This window comes from Panthera tigris, chromosome A2, assembly GCF_018350195.1.
Source record: "Panthera tigris isolate Pti1 chromosome A2, P.tigris_Pti1_mat1.1, whole genome shotgun sequence".
In the NCBI taxonomy this organism is placed as follows: Eukaryota; Metazoa; Chordata; class Mammalia; order Carnivora; family Felidae; genus Panthera; species Panthera tigris.
In genome coordinates this window covers 37,210,512-37,224,236 of record NC_056661.1, presented here as the reverse complement: position 1 = coordinate 37,224,236, position 13,725 = coordinate 37,210,512, and the positions used below count along the sequence as shown (strand labels likewise).

Here is a 13,725-nt window from a genome sequence, read left to right as displayed (position 1 = left end):
ATGGCTTTTATGGCAGAAACACCATGGGGCTAGCTATGTGTGAACAGAGCTTTGTGGTAGGAGGTTCATATACTATATTAATAACAGTATTGGGGGAGGGGTAGTGTCAATCTGTTGATAAACCAATTAGAAAGTGCAATTTTCAAGTCATCTCCAACTGGATCTAAGCAAATAAAAACCTAGTTGCTCACTAGCCAAGTATGGATGCTCAAATTTACACATTAGTAGTGCAGCCATTCATAGGCGGGCTTAGGAGCCAGGGAACTAGCTTAAAACCTGCCTGTGTTACTGACCTGCTGTGTGATATTAACCTCTCTGAGGCATGGTGCCACCTCTGAAGAGTGGTGATCACATCACCCATCTCACAGGGTTGTGTAACAATTAGAGGTAACAGGGGGTGAAACACTGTGTTTAAGTGATCAGTACACTGCCAGGTTTGGTAATATTATGATTTTCTACAAAGTACTGTATTCCCAATCCGCTCTAAACTTTGATCAATGACACCACATATGCCATGTTAATTACTATGTAGCCTGTCAACCACTGTACCAATTTTGCCAGGCTGCAGTGCAAATCTAAATATAGGAATCAAGGGAACTACAGGGCTGTATTAACGGCTCAGTGTTCAAATCGAGTCTTCTCCACTGGGGACCTCCCCCCCCCCATTCTCCGAGGGGATCTGTCAACTTCTAGAGTCATTTTAGGGTGTGATAACTGGGGGGGAGTGGAGGGTACCACTGGCATCTAATGGGTGGAGACTGGGGATGCTGCTAAAAACATCCTGCAATGAGCAGGACGGCCTCATAACAAAGAACTATCCATCTCGAATGTTAGTGGGGCTGAAGCTGAGAGACTCTGCCCCTAAATGGTGCCTTATGTTGTTTGTGTTAATGGCTGTCATTCGTTGAAACTACTAAGTGGAAGGTTGATTACACATCATTCTGGGGTGCCTGGTTGGTCAGTTAAGCATACAACCTTGGCTCAGGTCATGATCTTCCAGTTTGTGGGTTTGCACCCCACGTCAGGCTCTGTGCTGACAGCTGAGAGCCTGGAGCCTGCTTCGGATTCTGGGCGTTCCCCTTCTCTCTGCCCCTCCCCCGCTCGTGCTCTGTCTCTCTCTCTCAAAGATAAGTGACATTAAAAAAAATTTTTTTAGGGGTGCCTGGGTGACTCAGTCGGTTAAGCATCCGACTTCGGCTCAGGTCATGATCTCACAGTCCATGAGCTCAAGCCCTGCGTCAGGCTCTGTGCTGACAGCTCAGAGCCTGGAACCTGCTTCGGATTCTGTATCTCCCTCTCTCTCTGCCCCTCCCCTGCTCATGCTCTGTCTCTCTCTGTATCAGAAATAAATAAAACATTTAAAAAATTTGTTTTAATTTTTTTTAAATAAATACAAAAATAAACATGGCTTTCTAATTACAAATCGGCCATGCATATTTAAGAAAGGATTCTGTGGTTCCCCTTCTGGGTTAGAAAAACTGCCCCATAAACATAGCCAACATTTATAATTAGGGCAAAATAATATCTTTGAAGCTAAGGAAGAGGAAGAGGCATCTTCTGTTAACATGGATATGTCGTGGGGCGCCTGGGGGGCTCAGTCAGTTACGCATCTGACTTCGGCTCAGGTCATGATCTCATGGCTCGTGAGTTCGAGCCCCGCGTCGGGCTCTTTGCTGACAGCTCAGAGCCAGGAGCCTGCTTCGGATTCTGTGCTTCCCTCTCTCTCTCTGCCCCTCCCCCGCTCATGCTCTGTCTTTCTCCCTCTCTCTCAAAAATAAACATTAAAAAAATTAAACAAAAAAAAAATTTCACTTCCAGCATAGAAGTGTACAATGTCCAGATCGAAGCCACAGTCTGATAGGGACAAATAAAGAGGGGCTGAATGCCTATGGGTCTGTGCCCCAAACTTGGTCTGAATTGTGTTCTTCAATGTTCTGCTCCACCAAAATGAATATTTTTCCAAGTAAATGATCATTGTAAAATATTATTATTTTTTTCTTTCTGGATGTTCCCTTTCTCTGAATCTCAATTGAGCACTGTGAGCACAAGTAAACTGGGACTTTTATTCTTTGTTTGTAATGGTACAAGAGGGCCCTTGTGCTCTTAGAATAGTTATTTCTAGACTCCAATTCCCTTAGGATAGTTTCCTCTCTAAGTGTCCCTTCCACTTTACTTTTTTTTTTCAAGAAGTTAACTTGAAATAAAGCATATCAAAGAATCAAATAAACGGAAAAGAAATGCCTAACATAAAGAATGTGAAGTTTAAACTCTACTGTCGGGGGAGAAATTAAAATGTGAGTGACGTGTGGTAGCTTTGTTGTTTCTTTTGACAACCCAAGCCCAAGTTTATCAAGAATAAGAACTAGGAACCAACATTTAGTAAGTGCGTATCAGAATCAAGACTCTTCTAAATGCTTTTTGTAGATTAGCTCTTGCCATTTTCATATGAATTCTATTGTCTTAGATGCTCTTATTATTATTCCCATTTTCCAGACAAAGAAAGTGAGTCAGAGAGGTCAAATAACTCACTCAAGAGTATGCACTCAATTCAGCTGTCTGGCTCATGATCTGAGTTCCTAATCTCTATATTATAGGGTCTCCACTAATAGCAAAATGATGAACCGCTTTGGTCATGGTCTGGTTCTGCTGGGGTTACCTTTAGACTTTTTCAGCGTGCAAATATAGAAAAGTAATGAATGCCTGGATAGTAAGCGACATCTGAGGGTGCTACAGGTGACTCCTGCCCTGGCTGGGAATTAATTCAACGCTGCCCAGGGCATCTTTCCCACCTAGGAGCTCTCCTGAGATTGCGCCTCTACTCCCGAACTACCCTCCTCTATTCAAGGTCTGACGCAGTCTCCTCTTTCCAGGCTGGGAAGCTCTATGAGCAGAGGTAGGAAACCTCACTCATCTTCATCCACAGCACTTCACTCAGGGCTGGTGACACAGTAGGTATTCAGTAAATGCTAATTCAATCATAAAGTTAGCTTAGGAGCAATCAGATAATCAAGAAATAAGGTTTCCATTCTATTGTAGAAGGACTGAGGAGACATGGGTATTCAGTCTAAAGGAGAGAAGCAGGGACGCCTGGGTGGCTTAGTTGGTTCAGTATCCAACTTCGGCCAGGTCATGATCTCTTGTGAGTTCGAGCCCCACGTTGGGCTCTGTGCTGACAGCTCAGAGCCTGGAGCCTGCTTCAGATTCTGTCTCCCTCTCTCTGCCCCTCCCTTGCTCATGCTGTCTCTCTCTCTCTCTCCCTCTCTCTTTCTAAGAATAAACATTAAAAAAAATAAAGAAGAAAAGCAAATGGGGGTCTTGAAAACTGTCTTCAAAAGGTTCGTCATGAGGGGGCACCTGGGTGGCTCAGTTGGTAAAGCTTCCAACTTCGGCTCATGTTTGTGGTTTTGAGCCCCACGTCGGGCTTTGTGCTGACAGCTCAGAGCCTGAAGCCTGCTTCTGTTTCTGTGTCTCCCTCTCTCTCTCCCCCCCACCCCCCGCTCAAACTCTGTCTCTTTCTCTCTCTCAAAAATAAACAAACATTAAAAAAAAAAACACAATACATTAAAAAAAGAAGAAGGATTGTTCTGAGCACAAGTTCTCCATGAGGCAAACTGGGACCCATGTCTAGAATTCATACAGAAACTCATTGTAACATCTGAATTATAATTATTAAGTATGATGTTATTTTATAGTAGAACTAGACACATTATAGATGCTCAAGGAATATCACCTGAACAAAATACTATCAAAATTACTTGATAGTATAAAAAATTACTTCATAATTTCGATGTTGTTAAGTACAACTTGTTTCCAATGCTGAATGCTACACATACTTTATGAGATGACCATGTGAGGCAGGTACAATTATCAGTCTGATTTTACAGATGGATAAATGTAGGACTTCAGGAAGCTACGTAACACGCAAGATGACAGAGGAAATGGAAGGCTTTGGATAGGAACCCAGATATGAGCACAAATCCCCAAGTCTTAACCATTGTGTTTTCCTGTTTGTCTTGTGAGCTAGTGCATATCCTTCTTTAGAGGCTTTCAAGAAGATGCACAACTGATTCTATGTGTGTATGCGGGGGAAACGGAAGATATATAAGGGAAGGCTAATGCACAGAGTACTCGGTTGGCTCAGATGACTTCAAAGGTCCTCACTATTGGAGAAAAATTTTTTAAATGATTTATAAAAAAAAATCATATTAACTTTATAGTCTTCCTGAGTGCGCCCGGATACCACTCGACACCACTGGCAAAATGACCACCTTCATCAAGCAAAGTTCCTTTGGGCTGATTGGGCCATTGCTAATAATTGCAGCGAGGGCATTGAAAACATTGTAAACATACCCATGTTTCCGAGTATATTTATACATTCCACCGTGCAAGCTCTCCCAAGTGTTTTGCTCATATTCATCCCAGGATTTCGACTGCTGACAAGGGTAGCCCTCCTCACAAGAGGCACAAAGTTGGAAGCAGAAGGGTTCCGACTGATGCCAACTAAGCGCTCCAAGAGGGTGGGGAGACTGTGGCATGGAAACATCTGTCAAGATGGCAGAACATCCAGATCTTTCAAAAACGGGGGCGGGGGGGGTGAGTTCAAATGGGGAGGAAGTTGACAAAGACTGAGGATCCTAGAAAAGACTTTGGGGTTTCAAGGGGGGTTGTCACCCCTCAGGACTTCAGGTAAGTGAACTGAAAGAAGTGAAACAAGATGGAAAAGAAAAGAAAATGCTACCTATAAAACTTGAGTGTACTATAGTAAACTAGTTTGGTGTAAATAAGCAAGGGCTATCATATTCCCTGGCCATGGGGATTTATTTATAGGAACCTACGCTCTAAAAAGATTTTCTATTGTGGTAAAAATTCCTATAACATAAAATTTAGCATCTTGCCCATTTTGAAGTGTACAGCCCAGGAACGCTAAGTCTATTCACATCATTGTGAAACAGATCTCGAGGACTTCTTCATCTTACAAATACCAAACTCTGTACCCATCAGAGAAGAACTCCTCTCACATCCCTCTCTCCTATGGAAATTAGCCTTTCAAATATAGGTTATTCAAGAATATGATAGCCCCCTGGCATTGATCTCAGAGGAAACAAAATAAGATTGGACAAGGCATTCCAAAGCCAATTGAAGAGTCTTGTCTCTGACACACCCAAGCTATGGAAATCTGTGCAAGACCAGAGAACCTTTCCTAATCCTAAAAACGAGGGTAATGATACGACCCCAACTTGACTCACAGAATTACTGCAAGGACTAGAGTCACAGAATTAGTACAAGGACTAAATAAGATCTACAGTAAGGCTTTGCTAAGTGGTAACATAAGCCACCACTCTAAGGAGTGAAAAAAAAAAAAAAAACAATACAGGCAAGGCTCCAAATTATAGAGAGAAGGAAATTTAATAAACCACTGCTTTATTAACTAAAATTGAATAGATTTAGATGAAGAAAGGCAACTCAAACGTCAGTCTATCATCTGTGAATAGTAAGGTACCACCTTTTACTTTAAAAGGTGCATTCATTTGTCATGCCAAGGAGAATGCTACTGTAAATAGTATACTCCATAGTATTTTCCCTGGCAGCGGGCACTATGTTGGTCACTAGATGTCCAGGGGAAGCCTGTTGTCCAAGTGACAGTGGACTTGGATGCCAGGGAACGTGGAGCTTTATCATGGGGTTACTGATAAACCCATGAGAAATTCTTAATTTCTGGTGTCAAAGTCACTTATTTGTGATCCTGAGACAATTCCTTGGTTTAGTATTAATAAATTTCTCAATCAGCCACTTGTAGAAATAAACTAAAAGCTCAGGAAAAAAGGAGAGAACACTGGCAATGACTCAAGATATTCTTTAAAAAAAAAAAGTCATCAATACCGTATTTGCCATCTGCAAAGCAGGATCCATCAAGCCCAGGATTTCTTCATTATAACTTGATTCTAGGCTAATGATGTCATCAATTACATCATCCATCTGTAGGAAAAAAAGGGCAATGGAAGAGACAAATATAAGCAAAAACTGTACAAAGCAACCCAAAGAGAGATCCATGATTCTCTTCTTACCCTCAACACTGAATGCTCTTCACTTAGATTTCTAAGTTACCATCCCTTCTTGCCAAACAGGAACATCACTGAAGGTCACTGACACTAACCGGTGATAAGGATGACATCTGTAACCAGTGCTTAGTGAGGGATTACTAGGTGCCAGGCACTGGGCTCAGGGCTTTGGACGGGTTCAATCATTTCCCCCTCACAGTAGCCCCATCAGCGTAGGGGCTATGAGTATATCCATTCTCCAGGTGAGATGAAGGAGAAGCACCTTGCCCAATGAAGAAGAGTTCGAGCCACAACTTGAACCCATTCTCTCAAGCGCTATGCTCAACTGCCACTCCTAGACAGGAAAGCTGGACTGGGAAACCTCATCTTGAAAGACAGCTGCGATTTCCTTTTTTTCTCTAAGGACTATACCCCATAGCCTTTGTAGACCCTCCTTGAAGTAAGAAAACACGGGCGGTCACTCAGACCTTTGCTCTCCTACGGACTGGTGTGGGGGGGGTCACTGTGGCTCTCAGGCTACTGGCGAACCCTGCACTGATCTTTACAGTGACTTATATAAACTAAGCGTCTCCTTGTGCGGCTGCCAATGTGCACGGGGCTCCCCCAGGAGTACACCAGGACGGGGTTATCATTACAGTGGTGGAGCTGACAGTCCCTCTAGATCAATTTTATTCCTCAAGTACCAAAACATCAGTTATGATAATAAACAACAGTGATTACATGTGCCTTGCAGCAGTTGCAAAGACAAGGCTGTGAGAACATTTCGTTGTAAACACCTTATGTATTTGAGCTGGGTATGTGCCTGTGTGTCTGCGAGCATGCACTCAGGCTTGAATCTCAATAATGCTTCGCAAGTACACAGTGAGGTCTCAGAGCTCAGAGGAATGCTCTTCATGTCTTTTTGTCATTTCCAATGAAAGGGGACAGGCCCCAATGTCACAGGGCTTATTGGAATCCTCATTCTCCCGCTTTCTGTAGTAAGGGCAACACCCTCAATTTTTAAAGGCCTCAACAGGCCAATCTGGAAAATGGGGTTAATAATACTCCTTGTCTTATTGGATTCTTGTGAGATCTCAGGATAAAGCATAAAAAGTGGCTCAGAGTGCCATGGATATAGTAAACACCCAAAAAATGAGAGTTATTAAGTGACCTCTGACAACGATAATTTCGGGTTGAATAACGTCCAGCACATTGTTTAGTTTCATTTCTAGATTGACCAGTTAGGTTTGTTTGCTTCTACGGGATGATTTTCTGATTGAGTTGAACAGTCAAATGGGCCAGGGGACTTATGCACAACTTCTCCTTGTAAATTTTTAGGGAAATAAAATTAGTGGGTTTTACTGATAGAATAAATAGAATTTTTATTTTTAATAAAATAGAATAGATAGAATTTTTTAAATCGTTTCTTTTTCTGATTTAAAAAACACTAAAGCAAGTTAATAATTGGAAATACAGAAAAGTAAACAATTTTTCATTGCTTATTCTTCTTTCTCTTATATATCTATACACACATTGTAAAATATATAAATATGTTAATAAATGTTTGTGGTGTTATTTATACATCTATTAAACAGGAAGTCACAGAAGAATCTCTAATCACTTGCAAAAAATCCATGAAATATTATTAAATAAATTTCAAATGCATGTTTCATGAGAGTCCATTTTGTAAAACAATATGTAGACCTTTCTCCCTCTCTCTCTCTCTCTCTCACACACACACACACACACACACACACACAAACACGCATATCTTGGTTTTATTAATAGCCTATTGAAGTTGATATCCTACAAATTTGTGTAACACATTGATGACGGTACCTAAATGAGTACAGCATTTTACATTTTATGTCTCACAATTTATGGATTTCAAGCACTTTTTAATCACTTAAAGCAACTTAGGGAAAATGTATTTTAAGTTTAATTTCATTTAGTTATTTAATCATGCGCCACAATGAGGAAAATGGCCTTGCTCATAGCTTTCTCCATTTAAAAAAAAAAAAAAAATCAATGAGGGGAAAAAAACCCTGAAGTCATCAGGAAGGCGTGATGAGCCACAAATATAGATTCTCATTACAAAGTGTTACATCCTTGGGCTGCCGAGTCATTCAGTACCTGCATGCATGACGCTCGTGAATGTGTGTTCATAGTTGGGCATTCGCTTTCCGCCCTGTTTTGCTCTTCAAACTTATAAAATCCCTGTAAAAACACAAGCAAAATCAGCCCATGACTTGGATTTGCAAATGGCTTTTCAATGACATGTTCACACGAGGCTGATGGTGCAGCAACAAGATGAAATAATAAGCTTTCAAACAAAGTAAAAGTGACCAAGAAATAAAATAGTGCACAAAGAACTTCCATCAAATCAGCTTGATAGATGACAAATATGGACAGAGAAAAATAAGACATTTGGTTTGGGCCCAGGGGAAAAAAGACTGAGTCCCTCTAGAAACTAGAATACAGAAACTTCAGAAAAGTCACCTCTGAAATCACATGAACATTTCAGAGTACTGTAAAACTCCATTAAAATGAGGCTTATCATCTCGTAATTTGGAAATAACAGGCATTGAATCACAACTCTCCTCTCAGGTATTTTTATGCTTCAAATTTTGATGCAACAATTAGCTTGAGGTGTGTTTTGAATCTTGTCTCCAATCCAGCCTTTACAAAAGCAGATTTCACGGCAGCGGCAATCTTATTATGAAACGGAATTTATCTAGCAATTAAACCTTTGCTTCTCTGTTAAATTCTCATGTGCTACATTATTCAAATCCATCCACGCACATTCTGTGCTTTTTTTTTTTTTTTCCTCTTCAACTCAGGGAGAAATAAAAATACTATTCCAAGCATTCACAACAAGCGGAACTTCTAAACCGCCTGTCCCACACCTTTTCTATTTTTGTTTTTCCTTCTCCACCTTGCCTTCTCCTCTCTCTGCATTTTCACTGCTTTGTAAATGGAAAGGCATTGAAGAGAAGAGAGCGCTCGGCTAACAGAGCGGAAACAGGGTGGGAGAGAAAGTGTCCTCACCTCCACGTCCCACTCGGGAGCGGCCAGGTGTCCCGTCCTGAGCCATAACCCAATAACCCGGTGATGGTGAGAAAGAAGCCGGAGAGCGGCAGCCACGTAGCAGAAACTGGGACAAAGGCCAGTGCGTGTGGCCCCACAGACAGACTAGAGAGTCCACAGTCAAGTGTGGGAATAATATCCAACAGACATTCATTTAGTGTAAGAAGACAGGAGAGGGGAGGAGACATGAATTACCTCTTTTTCACAGTTGGAGTTAAGTGTGAGCATAGCCATGGGGCTGTTGGGTGCGCTGCTCCCCGGCACTGGTGGCATGACATGATCGCCAGGCTGGTTTGGACATGGCAAGCTCAGGACTTGGTTGGCATGTTTATTTGCTAAAGTGGTAGAAAGGTACTGCTTTACCTGCTGCCTTTGGGCTTGCTGTATGTGGTACTTGGTGGGGTTTTCGAGGTGGGTCTGCACCTGAACATAGCCACGGAGGGAAGAGAAGACAGCGCCGTTATTCGTGAGTTTCGGTCGGCTCTTTTCTCAGGCACAAACATGAGACTGGCCAGTCCACCAACAGAATAAATTATTAAGCCCCTGTTTATGTACCAGGCACTGTGCTAATGGATTTTGATATTACTGAAGTTTAAAGTCTAACTCTCAGGATTTGGGGTAATACTTTGCCCTGTTTTATTTCCCTGCTAATTAGCTGCACATCTCTTGGAAACCTTGTGCCCTTCTGCTCATGTCTAAGAATTTAAAATTTGCAACCATCTGTAGGGCAAAACTTTTCCCAACACAACTGGAAGGGCTTACTGAAATCAAAACAATCCAGAAAAAGGAGCATCACAATTTATTTTACTTTCCTTGGCAAAGAGAACAGCTTTCTGTTTAAAAACAACAAAAACCTCCTTAAGAACCAGCTGTAAAACGGTTGTAGAAAATAAACAGAAACATTCTGATGATTAAATCAACTAGTTGTAGATTAATTCCTCCCACTTTCATTTGGACATGATTATTCAACATTTTAATTAAGATCTTGAACTCAACATTAAGCAGTTTCTTTCAAACACCTCACACTTACATGTATGTGTTTTTAAAGGCATGGCTATTAAGGCACCAGGGTATTTTTTCTCCTTTCTTATAAACAATACAGGATTAAAAATGGCTTAAAAAAAATCAGTGATAGTCAATTTAAAGTTACTTTTTCCTTGAGAAATACAATTTGATCTTATGAGCTCCGAACAGGAGCTGATGGAGAGAGCACAGCCAGGCACTAGGGGGAAAAAAAAACCCTACTAATATTTACTTTGTTCAAAACCACATTGAATTACTTCTTATAGTAACAAGCAGTAAATAGCATTAAACTAGCAGACTTGCACTTACTGGAAAGAGTACAATAAAATGAAAAGGTGAATTACTCAATTTATTGCACTGCATTTCAGACACTAAATATGCATAAGAGTAAAGCTCACCTGATAGTGATTATATTCTAGCATTTCCAGCATAACAACGCTTTAGGTGGCCCCAATCCAACGAGAAACGGTAGGCTATTCACTCCCTCTACTTTCTGTAATGCCGATTCGAAGACTGACTGGCATAGAGAAGGCACTATAAACAAGGTATCCCGAGACACCACCGGAAACTTTATCACAGCAGCCCTGCTTATAATAACCTAAGCTAATTAGTTATGCGTGTAAAAAAAAAAAAAAAACCCATTCGCACAAGGGGCTTTTTTTTTTCTTTTCTTTTCTTTTTTTTTTTTTTTTTTTGAAAGCTCAACGAGCTTGGTCTTCAATATTTATATCAATTTCTCCCCCTGGCTTGACGTCATGCTTTTTTCATAACTATAAAAGAACCTTTTTAAGTGATGAGCTATCAAAGTCAAACTCACTGTCAGATCAAGGCCGATTCACTATTCATCTTTAGTTCCAGTAGTATTAATAGACAATGGTATTTCTCTTTCAGCAATAGGTTAAGAGCTAGATGCCCCCTTTGGAGAAGACACTGCCTAAAAGCTACTATTACACACGAGACTTTCTAATGGCCACATAACTCTCTAACTGGCAACTGCAGGAAGAGCGTCTCTGGAGGAGTCTCTGTGCTGCACTTTCAAGTTCAATGGCCTCATCCTATATCCTAGTCTCAGTGTGCATCTTATTCTTAGTTGCATGGATATGTAACTCTCCTACTGACTTTAAAATCAGGAAGAAGGGAAACTACCCTAAGCAGAACAGGAAAAACATACACACACACGGGGCTGGATGTATATTTACGTGAAGAGTAAGAAATAAACGTCTCCCCAATTTCACCAAGGTGGGAAGCATGAAAGTGTTTAGCAAAACTCTTATTATAACTCTTAGGGATAGAGAAGAGTAAGAGTTATCATATACATGACCGATGTACTTATATCTTTACTCATTTATTTGCTCCATTATTTACTGTTAGTATGTGCTAAACACCGTGTGAGACACGGAATATACGTTGCGAACAAATAGATCTGACTACCAGCTTCATGAAGCCTGTAGTCTGGGGTGAGACAAAAGAAGAAAAAGGCAAAGAAATAAATACCTAAAAACTGTGATAAATGGTTAATATTAACTGCTGAAATGGGGAGATATTTAAAGCATAAAAATTTGAAATTCAGTAATGCTGTCCAAATGCCCAGGAAAATGGAAGTTCTTTACGTTGACAATCTCAGAGAGTTTTCAAATGACTGATCTAACATGCACACAGAGGTTCACAGAGACATTTTAAGTTTAATGAAAGGGTCCAGACACGATAATGATGAGGACAACAGACATTACTAAAATAAACATAAAATGAGGGCAATGCGTGTAATGTGCTTATTTCACTATTACACTTAGACAAAGAAAGGGCTACACATTTAAAAATAAATGTTAATTCACTGGCAGATCCTTATTCTTTAATGAATTAGAATTTTATGCTTTAGTGAGAAAGGAAGCGACCTGCTCTCTATTCAGCATTGCCAGTAAGCTCTTTCCTAATACCCAGGTTGAGGTGATCGGAGTTGAATGTACTCTGTCCCTTCACGGTCAGCGTCATTTTAGTTTCCAAATAAGTTGAGAACAGACTAGCTATACACACTATGCAGGAGGCAGAACATCTCCAACTGTCTCCAAACACTGGAAACAGGTAACATAAATGAGGAACGTGAGCTCTAGGGTTAATAGGGAGTAGTGAGGTCTGTGCCTAACTGGAACACACACGTCTCATCTAAAAGAAATGGCTGACATGAAACGTGGTTGACGGTGGCCACATGGGTACATCAATCCAGTCGAGATCTTCCAATTCTGAGATGTAGCTAGGCAATGTAAACTTCTTTTTGAAGTTAAATCTCCCAGGTTAAAAAACTGACATCCAGTTGTTTGACTTTCACACTGCATAAGACAAGTTAAACACATCTGTGGGCTGGACTCAGTCCAGAAGCCACTAGAATGTGGTCTCTGCCTCACACCACCCTTAAGGATAATCTTCCTATCTACATTCCCTGGGGGTGGCCTAGGTTCTGAGGACAAGTTACTGTCGAAATCCAGGCATTTACTTTGCTTCCCTGAGAGACAGCATGCCGAGCAGCACAGTTAAGAATTCGAAACCTGCATTCGAATTGTGGCTTTGCAACTTAACTGTTTAGATGACCCTCTGCAAGTCATGAACATTTCCAGGCTCTCATCTCCCCACGTGCTCAATAGGGATGAGAACAGAGCCTGCATGATAGAGGTATTTCCGCATTAAATGAACACACGTCTGACGGGCTTAGAAACATAGCTGAAACATTGCAGTTCTCAAACGTTTTTTGTCTTAAGACTGTTTCAAACTGTTCTAATCGGGAGTATTTATGTGAGTCCTAGCTATCGGTGCTTACCATAATAGGAATTAAAGCAAAAAAATCTTAAAACGCAAGATGACACGCTGCCGTACATTCCACTGGTCTTCAGAACAATGACATTTTAACACACACGAAGCTTTTGTAAAACTCTTCTGTAAAATCGCAAGAGGGGCATGAAAAAAAGGAAAATAATCTAGTATTATGAAGACAGTAGTTGTGACCTGGCAAAATCACTACAAGGGTCCTGGAGTCCCCCAGGGCTCTCTGATCAACTTTGAGACCTGCTGATCTAGAACACAGGTTCACGAGTACCTGAACCCTCGAACCTTCTCACAGCAATATTATGAGGCTGTAAAGTCCTGTGACAATTTTAAAAGCCATATAAACAAAACCATCCTAAATCATAGCTCCTCAGACATCCCTTTTGTTAATTTTTCAATAGCTAATCAAGCAAGCATACAAATGAAAACATATATGCAGCAGTAAACATCTGTATGACTGCCTGATAATTTTTGCACACTGGTGACCTTCAGACTAACCCTCCCCAAGTTAATGAATTTGGAGAGTCAAGTTAGGTATTGCTGAGCATTTGAAGCACAGACCACAGAATAAAGCTAAAATACTTCATACTCTCTCAAAAGATACTCTTTTGTCGATATAAGGGATGTTTCATATAAATAAAGGATGTTAGCTATCACGTTAAAGTGCAAAACTCCACAGGCTTTGAAATTCTTCTTCCTTGTTACTGCTACACTCTTTTTGTGCTTCTTCTGTTCTTCCTTCAGATCCTGAATTGATACCAAG

The 13,725-nt window shown here is 40.8% G+C and overlaps 1 protein-coding gene across 6 annotated transcripts in view; it reads right to left on the bottom strand.

The window, feature by feature from the left end:
* The window catches only part of MITF (melanocyte inducing transcription factor), a 220,762-nt gene that overhangs the window by 21,850 nt on the left and 185,187 nt on the right, over nt 1-13,725 (bottom strand). For 4 of the 6 annotated variants that reach the window (XM_007076633.2, XM_007076634.2, XM_015535069.2 and 1 more), the window contains exons 3-5: nt 9,321-9,548; nt 8,172-8,255; nt 5,881-5,976 (exon numbers count right to left, since the gene is read on the bottom strand). In XM_007076633.2, coding sequence (XP_007076695.2) covers nt 5,881-5,976; nt 8,172-8,255; nt 9,321-9,548 — 408 coding nt within the window. Of the gene's footprint in view, nt 1-5,880; nt 5,977-8,171; nt 8,256-9,320; nt 9,549-10,546; nt 11,955-13,725 lie in introns of those variants that run through there. The other 2 variants (XM_042979410.1, XM_042979411.1) reach the window with 1 other exon arrangement.